The sequence below is a fragment of the Manacus candei genome, unplaced genomic scaffold (genome assembly GCF_025592945.1).
Source record: "Manacus candei isolate 608988 ecotype Guabito, Panama unplaced genomic scaffold, ASM2559294v1 h1tg000035l, whole genome shotgun sequence".
NCBI classification, from domain to species: domain Eukaryota; kingdom Metazoa; phylum Chordata; class Aves; order Passeriformes; family Pipridae; genus Manacus; species Manacus candei.
The window spans coordinates 5,389,422-5,409,076 of record NW_026138083.1 but is presented as its reverse complement, the minus strand read 5'-3'; the positions used below and the strand labels follow the sequence as shown (position 1 = coordinate 5,409,076).

Here is a 19,655-nt window from a genome sequence, read left to right as displayed (position 1 = left end):
TTCAGGTAATGGAAGGCAGTAATTAGGTGACCCCAAAGCCTTCTCTTTTCCAGGCTGAACAATCCCAGTCCTCTCAGCCTTTCCTCATAGGAGAGGTGCTCCATCCCTGTATCATCTTCATGGCCCTCCTGTAGACTCACCTCTAACAGGTCTGTCCTGAACATTTTCAGACTCAGTAAAATGATCCTATCAATTTCAAACACATAAAATTAAGAATATTTTCTGTACTCCCACTGCAGAGAAGGGTGAGAATTTTTTGGGTTTTAATGGAGAATTTTCTACACATGGATATTCCTCATAAAACTTATGTGAAAGTTGGACAGTCTTAAAAAAGAGAATATACACATTAAATACAAATCCAGTGAATGTAAAGAAGCAAAACCTGACACACAAAATCCCTGCTCTAACAAGTAGAATGTTACACACCCGTGTACAAAGTGAATGTCAATCAGGTCAAGGCGAAGCTAATTTTCAACATTTGCTGAAAAATGCAAAAACTTACCCTTATTTCTCAAATACCACCAGAAAGCAAAAGTTGTATCTCATTGGCAGTCTCAAAAGCTGTGTCTGTGGTGCTGCTTACCCACAAACACCTGCTCAGTGAGCACCTGCCCATTGCTCAGGCAGGCAGGGATGTTGAAACGCTGGGTGATTGAAAAGTAAAATGTCTGTGCTCAATAACGAACCTGTAATGATGCAGGTCAGCAACAAAGTATCTTAATGCTTTTTACCCAGTGAAGACATTTCAACTCACACCAATTTTCTTGGGCATTTACATTCATTTTGATGACATCAAGGGTTCTCAGCTGAGAAAAGCAAATCCCCTCAGCCTGCAGCTCCTGTTGTTCCCCCACCAGCGGTCTGCAGACTCAGAGTATCAGCTAAAATGTGCTCTAAATCAAAGATATTTCTCCTAACTCCTCGATCAGCTCAGCAGCACTGAATAACATAGACATGATACTGTCAATGAAAGGTTTACCATCCTGTTAAGCAGTAAAATCTCACTAAATGACAGCAGTTTTCCTTGGAAAAGAACACGCAGCACACAAAAAATTAAGCGCTTGGTCTGCATGTTGAACAGGTTGGTTACCCACAAAACCAAGCTTCAACAGCTTCCACACCCTCATCACTCAGCAAGGATTTTGTAGCTGCCCTCCAAAAAACCCCAAGCTTATCCACAAAGGAAAAAGCCTCTTCTGTTCAGAAAATTCCTTGAAAAAACATTTCCAAGAGAATAATATATTGTGCTAATCCCAATTAGTGTTATTTATTGATAAACTGATACAGTTACAGGAGAGGAATTATGAAGTGCTATGTTTATAACAGAATGTTTTGAAAAGCATTAGGCTTCAGATAGTAATCAAGAGTCTGGGACTGTTTGCAAAATAAACTTCAATGGCATTTTACTGGATGTGAAACAACTAATCCCTGAAAATGGGAAAAGAGGCAAAAAAAAGAGGCAAATAAAGTGTCAAGCGTGATAAATAGTTTCAGAACATTGCTACACCTTAAAACCAGGAACTTAGATTACCTGGGAAGTACACAAACAACACTACAGTAAGAAAAGAATTTTATTTCAGGTAGCAAGTACTGTTTCACTGAAAATTCACGCAGTTTCTAATTTTAACTACACAACTAATCACTTTTGGCTACATGATTTTAATCTTCAGCTGACCTCAGACACACTCTGCCATGACACAGAAATGATTCAAACTTTGCTTCCAGAGAGAAAAGGTGATAGAGAGCACGTTACTATGACCAGAAGCCTGAAGGATGCATCTCTTCATCATTAACTTTTAAAATCAACATATATATTCTAAGGAATATTACAGATTTTTTTTTTAAAGCTATGACATTCTACTTACCTTAATGACAAATTTGTTGGATGCCATGATAGGTCAAAGTAAGCTGGTCCTATAAAAATATCAATTAACAGTGATCAGCACTGGAGAAACACTCAGATCTCTACACCAATCAAGAAGGATTTTTACATCTATTACTCATTTTTTTCAGCACTGCTGTTCTTCAAACCCTACTCTTTGCTTTAAGAAATCCAAGGAAAATTCGTATTTAAAGGAGAATTACTTAGCTACCTGTGTTGATTTCTTTTAGTGAACTTCACAACTGTTTGGGCACTTCACATCTACCATATGAAATACAAAGTTAGAACTCTTAAGTAACAAACTACAGCTTTTGGTGCACAGAAGATGCATACATATATCTATATATAATTATATAAACACATACACATGTATACTTAAAATTTTAGACTACAACACACTTAAAGCAACATAACCTGAGCCTTATTGTGGTTGCACAAAAGTAAAGTGAACTTCAGAGATCCTCTTCTCTTGCTTATCCCAAATATGAACTAGGTTGCTTAATTTGGGACCCTGAGTGAAGTGCATTCAGCTGCACAGCCCCTGACCCTGCCTCAGACCATTCCAAGGAACTCAGGAAGCATTAATTCATGCTGGAAATTAAACACACCCTCCCTTGGGCTCAAGAAGAAACCTTCAATTAATTGCCAAGATTTTTTTCCAAACTGACAACAATTAATGTCAAAGCATTGAAGCTACTTGGGAAGCTCATCAACCTCCACACAAACAGGAGCTAAACATTCACTTGTCAAAAGTAGAAAATTAGGTTAAACTCATGAAAGTCTTTCCAGCCAACCACACAGAGTTTGGATTCAGAAGACACGCAGTGGGTCCTAAGGTACCAAATTAATACCTACAAAAAAACTAGGAATAAAAAAAATAAAATACATTCCATCTTCACACAGGACAGGAAGAGAGGGAACAGACAAAGAAGAGACTTGGACTGGGCAGAAGTCAGGTGAAATGAGGTCTCAGTGTGATGGCAGGAGACAGAGCACCCAAACAACACAGTTCAAGCTTCCAAATCAAAACAGAAAACCAGTGTCAGGAGCTTCTGCCTGCAATAGATGAACTGCAACAGAAACCACACGGAGAACAGAGCTGCCTTTTATGTCCTAAAGTTTCCTAAAGCATTAGTCTCTTAAGATGGACAAATCTGGTCAATTTTGTACAAGAGATGTAGAAAAATACTAAAAGTTGAGGAAGACCTACACATTTGTCACTGCATACTTCAAGTTATTGGTAAGTACTGAGACAGAGCTGTCAAAATTTCAGGACAAAAGGCAGGTTGGGGATATGTGTCTCTGTCAGGCACTACAACTTAAATGTTTCAAAATGCAGTCATTATGCCTATTTAGCTTCAAATAAGTGCAAAACAAGACAAACACCCACTTTACAGCTACACAGCATAGCACAGGTAATCTTGATCTTAAGATTCAATAGTAACCATGTTGAACTCAATAAACACAGGGCTTCCATTCCAAATATTCAAATGCTGAGACCGAAGATTTCAAAATAACTATGAGAAAATGTGAAAGTAATGAGGGCACAATTCCATGTACTGGCTGAAGGAAAACTCCCAATTACTTACATGATTTTTTTTCTAAATATCATATTAATATCCAAGCAGTAAGATATAAAATCAGTAAAAGGATGGCAAACAGTGAGAAGTAAAGTGGCCATTACAATAGCCAGGTTAAAATGAGTTTGAACTGAGAACCACTCTCCAAGTAACTACTGAAAATAACCTTTAATATAGTTAATAAAATGTTTCAGCCCTGTCCTGAAAAAAAGGTCAAAATTAGAGCTTTTATGAGCTGTACAGTAATAGTAAGCAGAAAGATGCATAAAATAAATTAAATTTTAAAATAACAGAAAAAAACCATTGGAATACCATCATGGCTTGTGCCACACCACTATCATTCTCTCTTGCACAAAACAGCCCGGGAAGCTTTTCAATCTTATCAGAGTAAACCCTGACACCTTTACTGATTTTGAGAAGCACAATGCAAGGGACAGTGCTCTGCACCACCTGAGACATCGTATTTCAGTTCAGCCAGGCAGTAAGTGCCACTCTACAGAAGTAAACATAGAAGAGAAACTATAAGAAGAATCCCAGCAGGACATGAAACTCAGAAATCCCTGAAACAGCAGCTGCCAGAACTAGTTCAGAAGAGATGCTGAAGGGAAATGGCAGCCACCAAGTGAAAACCATCTGAGCTTATCAGCTCCTTTTAACATTGCTCCTGAAGAACAATATTTGGACTGGTAATGTCTTCTCATTAATCTTTACAGGAGGAATAATACAAAGAAGAGTTGCAACAAAACATGCCAGAGCATCACCTCTTGTCCAAATGCTCATGTTCTCCTCGAGACCAAACAAAGCACATGAGTGAATCAGCTGAACTGACCCTGCCAGCACCTTTTTGTAACCATTTGCCTTCCAGGACAATACTGTTGCAACAATCCTGCTACTACTGTTGTAAGAAGAACTGCCAGCAGGTTGAAATCTAATTTACAAAATAATAGAAGAAAAACATTAAAAGGAAAAAGATGGCCAAAAAAAAGGTAACTTTGGTTCAATTTGCTCTTCCTGGAGTTTGCCAACTATCCCATTCTTTGCACTGACCATATAGATAAAGAAAAGGAAATACAGCAGATAGAATAAATGTAAGCAAATCCTCAGAAAACAAGAAAGAACACAGCTCACGTGTGAGCCATCAGGAAGGTCACTGGAGTGACACAGGTGAAAAAGGACCCAATACTGAGACATCACAAAATGGGCCAAAGCATCCAGCAATTGTACAAGAAAAAGCCAACTAGCCCCAAAACACTTTGCCATTTTCTGTGTTGAAAAAAAAACCCACCAAAATCACAGATATTATTACACTTGCTACTGTTTGGCAACAAGACTGTTTCTCATGGAATAACGTTTCTGTTGCAAACCTCTAAAGGAAACTCTAAATAAGGAAACGTAAAGATAAAATAAGGCAGAAAAACTCCTCCCAGAAACTGTATCTATTAAAAAAATATTTTTAAGTCTTGATGTGGTGTTTGTAAAAAAAAACTTTGAACGTGAAAGTTTTCATAGACAGTGTGTATAAGAAAACATGATTCAGAGTTAAACACGTAGGTTGCCTGTGGCTAGAGTGAGACACACTGAAAAAATAATGTGGCACGATATCTTTCTTTTCTAAATTTGATGCCAAGGGGAATGTAGACACTCAGGAGAAGGCAGTGCCTCATGGCCTCCCAGAGAGTGAGTGGAAGTGTTCTCTGCCAGCTGAGGAACAGCATCTTACCCTAGAAAAGAAGTAGCCTCCCGTGGCGAGGGAATTTGGAACTCAAAGGGAACGAGGAACTGAAAACTCGTACCAGATGCTTGAAGATACAGCAGCAAACTATTCACACACTGCCCATCTCTGGGTGCCTTTGCCTCGAGTGGGGAGAGGTGGACACCTGAAAAAACAGCACAAACAAACACATAAATGCTGAATAAGGAAGTCTGTAACACAATTTGATATTAACTATTTCTGTAGTTCGTTTTTGTAGTTCAAGATGAACTATCACAACATAACAGAGGAGTTTCCTGAACTTTTCCTTAGTCCTTAGGTATTGTAGTCAAACACTGTCCAGCACTCATCAGTTTTAGGAGCAGATCAGAAGCTTAGGATGAGCAGTGCAATACTCAGCTACTCACATATCTAGTAAAGCATTTGTAGTCCTGAAAAGACATATCACAATCTTCACAATTTTGCCATTTCAGGATTTTTATGCCCGCTGTGGCCAATTGCTCCACTTAACCCTTGAAAACTACTCTTCCAACAAGTCAGCATCTTTTTACCTCATCATTATCCACACTCCTTCATTCAGGAACTGCCCATTCACCTCTAAAGTTCAACAATTTCAAAGACATTACCCACTCACCTCACCCACCACTGCACAGAATTAGAGGAAGGAGAGGTTCTGAGGAACATCAGGGGGCTGTCACAGACAGGTGCTGGCTGTTACCTTTTTGCACTGATAAATACCTCTTTTTTTTTAACTTTCGTGAACAGTTGAATGCAATGAACAATGAAAAATATTACCATACAGTGAAAAAAAAATCATGATTCTCCCTTTCGTGTGGAGATTAGGCATTAAATACTTGTCTTTTGGCTACAGTTATAAACTCTACAACTATAAACAAAATTGAAAACAAACTCATCCATTAACACGTGAATATAAAACGAGATTCTTGACAGCAGTGAGCATGGTGAGGAGAAGAGTGAATACAGGAAAAGTATTCCTGCAGCCATAGGAGTGAATACCAGAAAAGCGTGGTAGAAGAGTGAAGTAGAAGGAAGAGCTAAGGAAACACTGAGGTCAGGGAACGAAGTTCTTTTGATCTTGTTTTGGCCAGAGCACCTTCGCCCGCCCACAGGAAAGCTCAGACGGCTGGGCGCTCGTGTAAAGCGGAGTGACTGCAACAGGAGGTAAGCAAGGAAGAAGTTCTGAGAGATATATGCATATTTTTAAGAGCGGTCGGGCAGGGATGAGCCGCGGGGGGCGGCGCCGGAGCGACCCCACCGAGGCGGCGCCTGAGGGAGGCATGGCGGGAGCCAACCGGTACAACACCAGCTCTCCCCAAGCGTCTCCTCACACGTTTAACTAACGAGGAAAGAGAGCCCGGAGCCCGAGGCGCGGCCGCTCCCGCAGGAGCCGGGCGGCCCAAGGCGGCCGTACCTCTCCCCGCACCGCGCCCGCCTCCCGCCGCTCTCCTGCCCTACCCAAAATGGCCGCGCCCGTCGCCGCCGCCCGCCCTGCTCTGCCCGCACGCAAAATGGCCGCCAGGGGCTGAGGCGGGACCGGGCCGCGAGTGACACAGCGCTCGGCTAATGGCGGGCAGAGGGGCGGGCTCGGCGATAGCGGAACGTCCGGGTCGTGCTTCTTCTGCTGCTTCTTCTTCCTGCGAGGGCGCTTTTGAACGTGTCGGGGCGGGTGAGTCTTTACCTCACCGGGAAGGCTCCTGAGCAGCGCCTTCCTCGCTCCCTCGCAAAGGGGAGAGAAGCCTCAGGTGCGCCGTGCCCGCGGTCTCTGTCCCGAGGGAGCCGCTGCCCCTCAGCCGCCCGCGCTTCAAGGTCGCTGGGACGCGAGGAAGAAGGAGGAGGGAATTGTGAGGGCTCCACGTCGTCATGCTGGGGTGGTTAGTAGGGCTTTTACACCTGTCCGGTGGATGGAGTTGGGGAGGAGTAGGAGCATCTACTGCCCGAGTCGTAGCTCTGTAGCCGTTCAACCCAGTGAGATATTTGGCATAAGAAAACGTGCGTTTTCTTCTTGAAGTAGGTACTTCTTAACAGAGAGTAGTGTTTTCCACCTTCTTATGACATAAGGATTAAATTATTCTGTTAGTGCTGGTGCTGTTGTAGCTTCCGGATACCGTGAGGTGGTCAGGCAGAGCCGCCACTCTGGGCAGGGTAAACTGGGGTCAGAAGCATCACAACTTGCTTTGCCTGCAACTTAAAAGTTCTATATTTATTCTCTCTTTAGCTCAGTTAGACATTCAGTTGTATTAACTACTGGGGGAGGAAAAAAAAGAAAAAGGTGTATTTTAAAACTGCTTTAAGGCTTCAAATATTTACGATCTGAGCAGTAACGCTTGTAATTAGATAAAGCTTTGTTGCTTTGTTGTGTTTAAGATTTAGCATGCCAAAGCTCGAAGCAAGTGCAGCAATTAACACTTCAAAATGCCTGAATTGAGGTTATTTTTGCACCTTTTTTTTCTAAGTTCACAAAGTAAGACTTTCTTGTGTTGTTTTGTGTTTTAGTCATCTGCTGCACTGTAATTAAAGGTATTGGCATTCAGCTTCATCTGTTTAGTGCTGTTATTATAGGGTAAAAAATAAAGGATTTCTAGAATATATTTAAAATAATAAATTATCTTTACCTAGGTAGATGCCAGTTTGCAATGGGTCTTAAAACCATCTGGAAGGACTACAAAGTTCTGATTGTTATGGGAACTGGCCTTGGGCTGGTACACTGGGGCTGGTTTTACATCAAGTCCAGTCCTCTTTTCCAAGTGAAGACAGAGGACTATGTTCCAGAACCTGGAATTGTGACATACGTGATGCAAAGCGATCAAAAAAATAAAGAAAAATAACATTAGTACTGTGTATTGTAGGTAAGTTGCCTAATTAGTTGTATCTGTATCTTAGAGGGAGGAGATGAGTCAATTAAATGAGAATGTTCGAACAGATGCAGCCTTGCTGCTCTAACTTGAGTATTCTAGAGTTTTATTCTTCTTTGCAACTGAGTTAATCTTGTAGCTACATGGCTCTAAAAAGTGCATGATAAAACTCAGAAAACTACTGCTAAATCCCATATGATGGGATCAATTTAAGTGATGGGGTTATGTGTCTTTAAAAACAAATTCCAGTAACTTCAAGGCAACAGTGCTACTCTTGTGATTGAGTCTGTAACAGTGTCCTTTGAGGCTCAAAATTGCCCAGAAACAGTTAGGACTTTACATAGGAAGTATTCTGTAGGGACAGTAATTATAGTGGAAAACTAAACAAAATTAAATATGAAGGAAGTTTAAGTACTGTGGAGATTGCATAGAAATGTAAATAAATATCCCTTTAAGTTTGAAAGTGTTTTAAGAACTGAAAAAATTTCCTGTTAAGCATTTTGAAGTAAGAAACTTTTCTTTGAGTCAGATTTCTTGAAGCTGTTGGAACATCAGAAGCTTTTGTTTCTGAAGTGGTTGCCTGGCAAGCGGTGCTGAGTAGTTGAGTTCTTTTGTTTTTGAGTAAAACAGATGAACATCACTGCTTTTACTATCGCTGTAAACTGTCACACAAAACTCTCACTGTAGTTTTGACACTTTAGGGAGATTCAGTGAAGTTTGTAATGGCCTGTTACTTATAGACCTACAGGTAAAACAACAGAGATTGGTGGTCAGAGTTGAAGTTATTAACAATATAATATTCATATAACTGGTGTGCTGTTTTTTTCTTTTTTTTACTGTATGCTTGTAGTAATTAACAGATTAATAGATTTTCTCAGTTAAAAAGCATTCAGGTGCCCAGGTGGGCAAGAAGGCCAATGGCACCTGGCTTGTATCAGGAACAGTGTAGCCAGTGGGACCAGGGAAGTGAATGTCCCTCTGTACTTGGCACTGGTGAGGCTACACATCAAATTATGGGTTCAGCTCTGGGTCCCCACTTCAGAAAGGACATTGGGGTGCTGGAGAGTGTCCAGAGAATGGCAGCGGAGCTGGTGAAGGCTCTGGAGCAGAAGTCTGATGAGGAGTGACTGAGGGAGCTGGGAATGGTTATCCTGGAGAAAAGGAGGCTCGAGGCAACATCATCACTCTCCAAACCAAGGAGCTTTTAGTGAGGTGGGAGTCAGTCTCCTAAGTAACAAGTGATAGGACAAGAGGAAATGGCCTCAGGTTGTGCCAGGGGAGTTTTAGATTGGATATTAGGAAAGCTGTCTTCACAGAAAGGCTTGTCAAGCACAGGAACAGGCTGCCCAGGGAAGTGGCTGAGTCACCATCCCTGGAGGTATTTAATAGATGTGTAGATGTGGCACTTGGGCACGTGGTTCAGTGTTGGGCTTGGCAGTGCTGGAGGAACAGTTGGACTTGATCTTAAAGGTCTTTTCCAACCCAAACGATTCTGTGGTGCAGTGTTTGTCCTTGTGTGGCTTTTTTTTTTTTTTAATGAAAAATAAAATAGCAGTTCAAGCTATGCAATATTGTCATAAGATTATCCTAATACCTTTCTGGTTTTAATTGTAGGTGTAACTAACGTTGAAGCTTTTCATCTGTGACTGTTGCCAGAAAAGATGAAGAAAACTACCTGGAACAGAAAGAACCTGCTGCTTGTAGTAGGACTGTCAGTTATAGGCGTCCATTTAGGAAGCATGCTTGTAAATTTTGTTGCAAAAAAATCTGCTCAGTCACATTCAGAAGTTAAAAGAGATCATCATGAGTGAAAATAGCTTCCTGCTGTCATTATGCATCAGTGTTGCAACATGATTTAAACCTCATTTTAAGAAAGATGTGATGACCAGTCACAGAAATGTTATTGTACTGTAATGTACTGTTTCACACTGAAAATATTAATCCTTAGCTGCAAAGAGTTTAAATGTACTACTTTTAGATTTTAAAAGTGCTATGAATTATAGATCCGGGTGCAAATGAATTGTTTTGTTGGCCAAAATTAAAATCTTACTTTGAAAATGTCTCGTCTTGAAGCTAAAAAGCCTCCGTTATTTATTAGTGAACCTTTAACTAAAGACACGGTGTGTCAGTCGCTGCTTCTGCTTAGCAGGATATTTAAATCTTCCTATGGTCCTGCTGGGAGACTCAAACAGCTCCACAACGGTGTGGGAGGCTGTGTTTGTACAACTTCCCAGTCCTCAGCTCTCCTGAGGCACCTTTACGTCAGCAATCCCGTGCTCCGTGTTCTCACAGCCTCCGTGCAGAACCACGTCTCGCGCTGCAGCGACTGTGGCTTATTTACTGCCATCCTTTGCTGTAGCTTGATTGAAAACTTTAGAAACCTGAACGTTGCACCTTGCACTGTCATTAAAATAACCAAGAACCTCCTGAGTTTGTGCATGGACTACCTGAAATCTGAGGCTTGTGGTTGCCGGGTGTCCGTGGATTTTAGCAGCGTTGAGACCCTGGTTTGTTTGGTACGTAGCGTTTTAACAAGCAAACCTGCTTGCATGCTTAATAAAACAGAAGTTGAGCATCTCGCCACGCTGGTTTTAAAGGCTTTTTTATTTACTGTTCCATGTCATGGTGAGACTAATGCTGTTTTAGGAAAGTGTGTAATAATACCTGTGAAAGGAAGAAGAGTTATGGATTCTACAGTTCTTCCTGGACTACTGATAGAAACACCAGAAATTCAGCTGGGAAAACCACTTGCTGTCAAAAGAACTGGTTCAAACGTGATCAAGATTGCACTTTTCTGTGCGTCCATGTCGGGAGACAGCTTCAGCCCTGAGGAAGGAACTATAGCAGTCCGTCACGGAATTTCTCTGGAAATGTCAGAGCTGAATCAGTTGCTGAATGTAGGGAAGCAGCTGGTTAATGATGGGGTCGGCCTTGTGGTGTGCCAGAAAGTGATCCATCCAGCCTTGAAACAGTACCTGAAGGAGAACCACGTCATGGCTGTGGACAGAGCTGGACTGTCTCTGATGGAGCCCCTGAGCCGGATGACAGGTAACAGGCGAGTTTCCTGTACTAAACAATTGTCCCCAGGTTTTCATCAGAAGATCAACATTATCTGGGGTGGTGTCACTGCAGAGTAAGGGTTCTTATTTCTGTCTGGATCCTCTTAGCAGCTGAGCAGGAGTTGTTTTTTTCCAGTCTGAAAACCGTTTCTTAAGGTGAGATTGGTCTTTCACAGGTTCTAGCAATGACATACCAGATGTGTGATTACTGCTTGCTGCAGGAGGGATATCCACTTATAGAAACAGTTATTTTTTTATTTCAAACTATCACCAAGTCTTGCACTTTGAACATGGTGGTTTCTGTTCGTGATTTCCTGCGTAGGTTGAAATGTCAGGTATTGAACAATATATATATAACTTATAAAACCAAGGGGAAAAAAGTTCATGTTTTATGAAATGCAACAGAAAACTCTTCTGATGATGGTACTACATGTTGTTCTCTGCTTTTCACAATTGGCAGGTTCAAAGCCTATAGCTTCCATACACTCCTTGTCTCCTGGTTGTTATGGCAGTTTGAAAGATGTCAGCATTGAGAGGGTTGCTTCAAAACATTTTGTGCATCTAATTCCTGGGGACACAGTTATCTGCAGCTTGATACTCTGTAACAGAAGTGAAACAGCTTGGGATGAGTTGAAGGTAAGTAAATTTTCCTGAAATCTTTCCTTGAACAGTCATGCTTTTAATGGAAAAATTAATGAGAAATAGAAATACGGTGAGTTTAGAAAAGTGATTTTTCAGTACATAAATTGAAGTTTACTTGTTTCCAGAATTTCGAAGTGCTCACTTTCATTTATTGCCTCAGTTTTAATACAGGAAGTTGAGACACAGAAACAATTTTCACCTGTTCTTGAAGCCAGTGCTGGATAAATATTTTCTTTCTCATTACTTGGTCTGTGAGAGCATAAAAATAAAAACTGCCAGCAAAAGGCCAGCAGCAAACACTTGCAATGGCAGTCAAGCATAGTTTTGCATTGAATAGTTGTTCTAGAAATGTCATTGATACTGATTGACTTTTTATATATAACCTTGATTTGCAAAAAGAAGGAATAAAATGCGGCTTTTTTTATTTCTACTTTTCCATAGTGTGGACAAATAAAGACAATTTCTCATTAAGTGAATATGGTTTTGGAAATCACTCAGCAGCTTCATATCCACATGTAATTCAAGTTTCTGGAATCTGTACTAGAAACTACTGAAAACTTTATTCCAGTAGTTTTTTCTACTGAGGCAAATCCTGTTAATCGTGGCATGTCTAACAAGAATTTTATGTGGTTTTCAGCGTGTCTGTGAAACTGCAGAACATGTGTTACAGTTAACAATGAAGGAACCTTTGGCATTGTTAGGAGGGGGCTGTACAGAAACTCACCTGGCTTCATACATAAGATACAAGGTATGTAAGACAAGGTTTTTTAAAGCTGCTTAATATACTTAAGAAACAAGAATTTATGTAGAATCACTGCTACAGCGAAAACACTTATCTCGTCTATGTTAATGTGGGATTTTTGCTGTCTAACTGCTGCAATAAAACAAAGGGGTCTATTTGTAGCACTAGGTGTTAATTACATCTTTCAGACTTGTTAATACTGTATTTGTACTTGTTAGTCTTTCTTTAGGTAGCTATTATAGTAAGTGCGTGGTTTTAAGTGTTAAAAATGTGTAGAGTTTTTTTGTTGAAAGATGATAATGTAGAACTCCACTTTGACTTGTCTAGAAATCTTCCCTATTGTGGAATAATCAGGATATAAACATTTTTTAGTTAGAGCTGAACCATCTGGTTTGGAAAAAATATACAGCAGTGTGATCCATGTTTAAAATCACTTCTGTGAAACAGTGTTCTAACTTTTGGTTTTGGTTTCTTTTTTAGAGTTCTAGTCTGTCCACCAGCACTTTCCAAGACCTAGGTTGTTCTCAGACACAATACCAGTTGGTTGCTGATGGGTTTTGCCGTTCCCTGGAGTCTGTAGCTCGCTCTCTGAATCATGATGGTGGAGAAATTCTAACAGATATGGTTTATGGACACTGTTGGTTTGTTCCATCAGGTCTTCTCTCTGTCTCAAACTGGTCAGATGTAGTTTCAAAATGTGGCTGTGGGATTAGTGGTAACACGGAGGACCTCAGCTGGAGGATTTTGGAAGGCCAGTCTTGCTCTCCTGTTATATGGGGCTGCCCTAAAGAGCCCTCAGTAAAAGTTACTGACTTTCTGACATTGGACTGTTTTGCTGCAAAATGTAGTGGCCTGCAAGTAGCTCTGGAGACAGCCAACCTGGTCCTGGATCTCTCATACGTAATCGAAGATCAAAATTAGCTCTGATTTTATGAGAATTGTGTTGCACAGCAAGATACTAAATTGAAAGCAGGGTGATATTTAATGTGTTAAGATACTTCATTTGGTTAGAAATGCACAACAGAAATTTTAAATTGAACAGTTGGCCCTTAATACTCTTCTCATTGTTATTCTGCTGTGCTCTCAAGCATTTTCAAATGTTTCACGTGTTCCCTCTGCATAAAGGAAAGTTTTGGATGTGTGTTAGCTCTGTGGCATCTTCAAAGGAATGGGAAACATGGATACCCTTGCTGAGTAAACATGTTATGGATTAGAATTTATGTAGTCTCTGCAAAAGCTTTACACATTCAAACAGACTTTTGTAATGCAGCAGAACTTTATCACTGGTATTTTTAATTTTGCAGGTAAAAAAAGCTTTCCCAAGCAGGCATCTTGAGCTACCTGTTTTTAAATTTTGTTCTGAAGTTCTTGTCACTGTATACTATGTGCAGTTTCTGTTTCTAAATGGCTGGAAGATTTTAATTCGTGTTTGTAATTTATTTAGCAAGTTATAAAAGCTCATCCTGGAGCTCCTAAGGTAGGTAATAGAAGATTTGAAAAGAAATGGCAGACTGGGTGGAAAAAAACTTCTGTGAATTCGACCTTGATTATCTTCTGTGGAACACAGGACAGTCTGTAGTGAAGTTTCTATCATTTAAGCAAAGCTGCAAGAAAGAATATCCCACTTGCCATTCAGTTAACTCTTTGACTGGCTTCTTTTAATGAAGTAAGGCTTTAAGCTGCTCAGGCTTGTTTTGATCTTTAAATAAACTGTAGACTGAAGGATCAGAACTTTTTCTCATTCTCAGCTTGCATGTGAGATCAAAAGGGGTGTTACAGTTTCTTGCTTAAACTCATTTTCCTTGCCACTCTTCTTCTCCCCCTTTGTCTTCAGTCACAAAGGGCAAATTGTTCATGGTGTGCTTCTCCAGAAAACATCCAATTCAGTTGTAGTCTAGTCTGCTTATTTGTTTCCTGGTCTCTTAAGTTTTTAATATATTTACTGAGTCTAAGCAGTGGAATTGCTTTGTATAACTCAGTTTTGAAATATGTAATTAAACCCAGATCTTTCCAGACCTTTGGTACAAAGTCCTTTTAATTTTAAGAGTGTAAATAATAATTTTCTCACTGGGAAAAAAATTGGAAAGTTATTTAAAGTTCTTTATCTTTTTATGACATGAAATGATTGTTTCAGTGCTATAAGGCATCTTTTGGGAACTTGTGGAAGAATGTTACAAGGGTTGAGAATGGAGGCTCTTCAAAGCTGATTAATAAAAAGGCTCCTTTCATATCTTGATCCTCCCATATACCATGAACCATATGAAAACATCAGGAATAATGAAGCCAAATGATGGTGTATATCTTCAGGCTCAGAAGAATCTTGGTAATACTTCATCTAATTATGAGTCTCTAACTCAGAGTACTGAATTAGAGTATTTTACTTTCTATAATAGCAACTTGTTATGCATGGAAAAATGTTGAGTTTAGTGACTACTGCTGTGAAATGAAAATTAAAGCAGTATTTGAGTAGAAGTATTTGTGAGTGTTCTTTTGTCTTGGTATCTGAAGGTCGGTTCACAGCTCTTGAATCAGAGCTGACAACGGTTTTTATTCTCCCACAAAATCACAGATTAGAAAACTATGAAAAAATTCAATTTGAGTTTTGGTAAATCAAATTTTAGCTAAAAATTAATTTGTACCTGAAGTAAAAATTGTTTCATGTATAGATAGTTTTAATGACAATGATTTTTTGTCTCCCACTGACTGAAAAGGATAAATAAGCAGCTGACTCTGCTGCTTGTGGACAGTTCAGGTTCCATTGTCAGTTATGGCTCTTGAACCTTTAGTGGTTAGTGTTGCCTCATCTTTAATGGGTAACATGAGTAATACAACTTCAGATACTTTTTAAAATGCAAGTACATAGAGTTTTGGCTCTCAATTCAACAGCAACTCTTGAACTTCCACATTTGGAAGGGTTTCCTCCTGTGTTTTGAAGTTGACAAGATGAAATATTTCTAGTTGCAAGGCCTCTGAGAAGCCACTATCGTTTTATTCCTGTTGCCCTTAGCATTTAAACTTTGTTCTGTGGGAAAAATTAGCATTATACAAGTATTATTAAGGGGCAAGTGTTTTCTGATCATGACCCCAGCCGTGTTTGATTTCCACAGATTGCTCAGAGGCTATTAATTTAACTTTAATAATTCTACTGGTAATGCACAAGAAGTAAGAAAATTCATCACCAGCCTTCTCAGCTGTGTTAGTGCTCGAGGCCTAGCAGGAGAAAAAAAGAAGGGCTGATATTATGATCACTCAGGTCAGCATATTTAGGTAAAATGCCAGTTTAATATAGTTCCTCCTCAGTTCATTGTTTGGTATTTAAAACTTGAAAGTGAAGACCTGAAAATGTTGATTAATTTAGGGTTCTTTGTTTCTATTATTGTGTCCTATTTAAGTAGACATACCATTAAATATTACTATTTTGGCATTGGCTAAGAGTGCAGAATACCTGCTTTTCACTGATTCTGCTACTGGTTTGTGAATTTGTACAGTCACTGAGCCTTATCTGAGGTCTTTTTCTGTGTACTTTCTAAAATGGGAACAAAGGTTTGTGGGTGAAGAGTTTGAAGATCCAGTTTGAAGATCTTCACTTTGAAGTGAAGAATTACTTACTGCACAGGAACAAAGAAAGAGATATTCAGGAAAAAAAACTTAAATCCTTGCTAAAATATTAGAGTAATTTCATGAAGGGAACTTTGGCCAGGATTTATGTAGACTTCTTAAACCATTCTGCTTGGTAAAACATCCCTGCTCTCCTCGTATATTGAATGCATTTTCTTTTTCTCTGAAGTTTCAGCTGCAGTATGTCACTGTTTCTAACAGTAATCTGATTTATTGCTTTGCATCTTCAGTACACACACACAGAGAAATGTGACCTTAAAGCTCTGTGCAGGAATGGTTGAAATTCAAGATGAGCATTGTCAGACACGTCAGCAATCCTTGCTGTATCTATCATGTATATCTTCAGAGTCTGTGCTCTGCATTTTGGAGCCAGATGTTCATATGCTGCTAATCCTTGAAGACAAGGTAAAAACAGATTTGTGTGTTTGGGAAACCTAACCTTACTGTATTGGTAGCATAACATGGCCTTGTTGGTTTTTATTTTTTTTTTTATTTGAGTGTTTGGGCATTTCTAGGCTGACCAGCTAACACTGTTATAGTGCTAGATCTGTCTTGGTAAGTAAAGAGTATTTATTACTGTCAAAGCTCGTAAGAAGAATAGTGCCTGGAATATCACAAGCACAGTAGAGCATGTACAAAACAATTCACCTTACCCAAAACCTGAAATTCTGAGTTATACTTATGCCCTTATTTTGCTGTACTGAGTAGCAAAATGTGGTATTTATCACATTTTCAGCAGTGCCATGTGAACTGAGTCATGTAAGTACTACACTCTTTAATCTCAGAAAAATCAATATCTGTGAGTCAGTCAATGTCATAGGAAGAACTTTAACTCAATTTGCATTTACTGCTGTTCTGAAGATGCAGAAAGAGCATGGTTTTATTGCAAGGGGACTACCTCTAGCAAGCTTATAATCTTCACAGCAGGCTTTTTGAGAAGTCACATTACAATGTTTATTTCTAGAATATTAGTAGCTTTTATCCGTTATTGTAAATATTAGTTATTTCTATCTGTTTTCCAGCAGAGGCAAGTTGCACAGTACTAATAAATAACTTTTTGACCAGTAACACTGCGATCTTAAATTCTCAGTTAAGAAGTACTTTTACTTTTTGTCTATATGTATAGCACGGTATAAATCAGTCGTGCACATTTATGAACTCAAAAGCACGTACAGATTTATTCTTTGTGCTGGAAGGAGAAATATAGTCACAGCATATGTAGGTAGAGCCACCATGTCATTAGTCCAGACACCAATAAAATTAATTGCAGAACAGGTTTCAGGATTGGGCTGGGCACTTTGTGTCTTTAACTGCTGACTTCCATTATTCTTGACCTAACCATTAAAAACAGATACAGATCTTATAGGCATACCTCCTGCGGGGTTTTATTTTCATACCTTACTGCAAACATCTCTGTAAACTCGAACCTTCAAATCTGCTTGCACATAAAAAGCTTTTATTCAAGCTTTCATCATGTGCCTGGAAGGTCCCAGCTGTGTGTGTCTGCTTTCTGCAAGCTGATTACTGGTGTCCTTGTTATTTTCTGTCCTGACAACATCAGCTCTATTCAGGTACATATTAAATACACATGAAATACTAGCTGCTTATTATGGTAACACTATTACATGTTGTCTGCTAAGCATTTGTGTGGCAGCACCACAATGTCAACAGCTATTCCTTATTGGTACCTTTTTTTTTTTTTATAAACCATTAAGTCTAGTCTCTTCTCCCTTAAGGTTTTATGATGTTGGTAGTCTGATGTGTTATACCTTGTAAAAAAAAAAAAAAAGAGAGGTTTGGGGAAAAATGAGTTCCCTACTCTGTGGTGATGACTTGGAAAGACTCCGAGTCACCGCCTGTGTGTGGGCTGCGCAGGCTCCTCTGCTGATGGATGGTGCTCTCAGGGGTGAGGGCTGAGTGATTTTTCTTTTCGGAGAACTGTAGGTACTGTGGTACTTCCAGTTCTTGGAAGACTTTGTGACTTTGAGAGGCAGAAGCAAAACTATTTCACCCTTGTTTATTACTCATTTTAATTAATATTACTCCTACCAGGTGCCTGCCCAGCTGCTCGCTCACCCCTCAGCTCAACAGAGGGAGAAAACAGGGTGAAAAACCTCCTGGCTCGAGTGAAACCTCCTCCTGCCGTGTTTCCCACATTTCCCCCTTATATTCCTCGCTGCCAAGGGGCATTTTGGCCTTTGTTAAATCTGTTCAAGCAGAGTTGCCGCAGGCGTAGGTCTGAGGGCTGGGCTGGGCCCAGTGGTGCAGCTGCTGGAACCAGAGGCCCCTCAAGCACCTCACAGGCAGCCATTTTGTGAGCCCTCCTAAAGCTGCTGAGCAATGTTGAAAAAATCGCTGATTTTAAAGAAACTCGGACCCAAGGAAGAGCACTGGAGATGTCAGCAAAGCCAATCCTGAGGGAGGCACTGGGAAAAAGAGGTTTTTCCTTGTGCAGTGAGTGCTTCAGGAGGGTTATGTGCTACACCTGGAGAACAGCCAGCCAGAGGGCTGACCTCAGAAAACAGGCACAGGCAAAGAAAAAGCCACCTTCTGTTGGATATGGATGGTGTAAAGGTGTGGTTGCTGTGACAGGCTACCCTGCTTCCCCCAGAGGCAGATCCAGGGTAGTTATGCACTACCTGTGGATAAACAAGGTTCAAAGATGTGCTTAAGGACTGGGGAGCTTCCTGAAGTGGGCCCTTTCTGGGAAGGCTGAGATTGCTTCCCAGTATCTTTGAGACGGCCCAACATGTTCAGATGGCAATACCACCTACTCACACCCATGAAAGACTCCTCAAGCGTGGTCTGAGCATAGAAATGTCTGTGTGATACAGACAGAGTATTGACCCATGGCCCCTCCATCATCACATGAAGGTGGCAGTCCATGAGGTGACTCCAAAAAGTGAGTTTTTCTATATTTACTTTGTCTCAGAATGTTGCCTTCTAAGCAGGGGTGTGTGTGTGTGTGTGACGGCTGTCTGTCTGCCAGGCTTTATTCTCATTTTTAGCTTTGTATTGCTTCATTTTTAAGCAGTCAAGAAAATATTTCTTCTGTAACTAACAAAGGTAGGACAAAGTCTTCACTTGCTGTTTTTCTTCTCTGGGGTTGCCAACAGAGGTGAAGAAAGGAAAATTAGTCCTTTAGTTTGTGCCTGAGTTCTTTTGGAGTATTTAAAATCATGATCCAAGAAAGCATCTCCTGAAATTGTCTGTCCTGTATCACTGAAGTGTTGTGTAGCTGTGATCAGCACTGCACTGAATTCCATGTTTTGTGTTTGGCCCAGATATCTTTGCTGAATGAGGTTTTGAACTGTCCTGTCATGATACTTTACTTGTAAACATAATTCTGTCCGTAAGTTATGTTTTTTCAGGCACTGAAGTGTTTGGTCTGGCCACTCAAATGTGTGAGTGTTCCATTGCTGGGAACATTTCTAATTGTAAGTTGTTCTCAGCTGAAACATGGTCAATCAGGCAGTAGCTAAGACAGGTGGAGATGTCCTTGCTGTATCTTACCTTTGAAATTAACTGTTTTATATGTGCTGGTAATT

At 40.1% G+C, this 19,655-nt stretch overlaps 2 protein-coding genes across 11 annotated transcripts in view; one reads left to right on the top strand and one right to left on the bottom strand.

Annotated features, from left to right (window-relative positions):
- Nucleotides 1-6,730, bottom strand: part of SLX4IP (SLX4 interacting protein) — a 76,170-nt gene extending 69,440 nt beyond the window's left edge. For 4 of the 10 annotated variants that reach the window (XR_007905370.1, XR_007905371.1, XM_051792798.1 and 1 more), the window contains exons 1-3: nt 6,650-6,730; nt 5,183-5,339; nt 1,866-1,914 (exon numbers count right to left, since the gene is read on the bottom strand). Coding sequence is in view for 8 of the 10 variants with exons in the window: in XM_051792798.1 (XP_051648758.1) it covers nt 1,866-1,892 (27 nt within the window). In the remaining 2 variants the exon portion in view is untranslated. The other 6 variants (XM_051792803.1, XM_051792799.1, XM_051792804.1 and 3 more) reach the window with 6 other exon arrangements.
- Nucleotides 6,731-9,858: 3,128 nt separating this feature from the next.
- Nucleotides 9,859-14,961, top strand: MKKS (MKKS centrosomal shuttling protein). The gene is made up of 4 exons (XM_051792795.1): nt 9,859-11,094; nt 11,566-11,741; nt 12,385-12,495; nt 12,970-14,961. The coding sequence occupies exons 1-4, from the start codon at nt 10,104-10,106 to the stop codon at nt 13,408-13,410; spliced, it is 1,719 nt and encodes a 572-aa protein (XP_051648755.1). The 5' UTR covers nt 9,859-10,103; the 3' UTR covers nt 13,411-14,961.
- Nucleotides 14,962-19,655: the final 4,694 nt, after the last annotated feature.

What these genes read in the sequence shown, in the direction of transcription:
- MKKS (XM_051792795.1), top strand. Translation starts at nt 10,104, where the DNA reads ATGTCTCGTCTTGAAGCTAAAAAGCCTCCGTTATTTATTAGTGAACCT. An exon ending in GCCCCTGAGCCGGATGACAG is followed by an intron (nt 11,095 to 11,565) that starts GTAACAGGCGAG and finishes CACAATTGGCAG; the next exon opens with GTTCAAAGCCTATAGCTTCC. An exon ending in CTTCATACATAAGATACAAG is followed by an intron (nt 12,496 to 12,969) that starts GTATGTAAGACA and finishes TTTCTTTTTTAG; the next exon opens with AGTTCTAGTCTGTCCACCAG.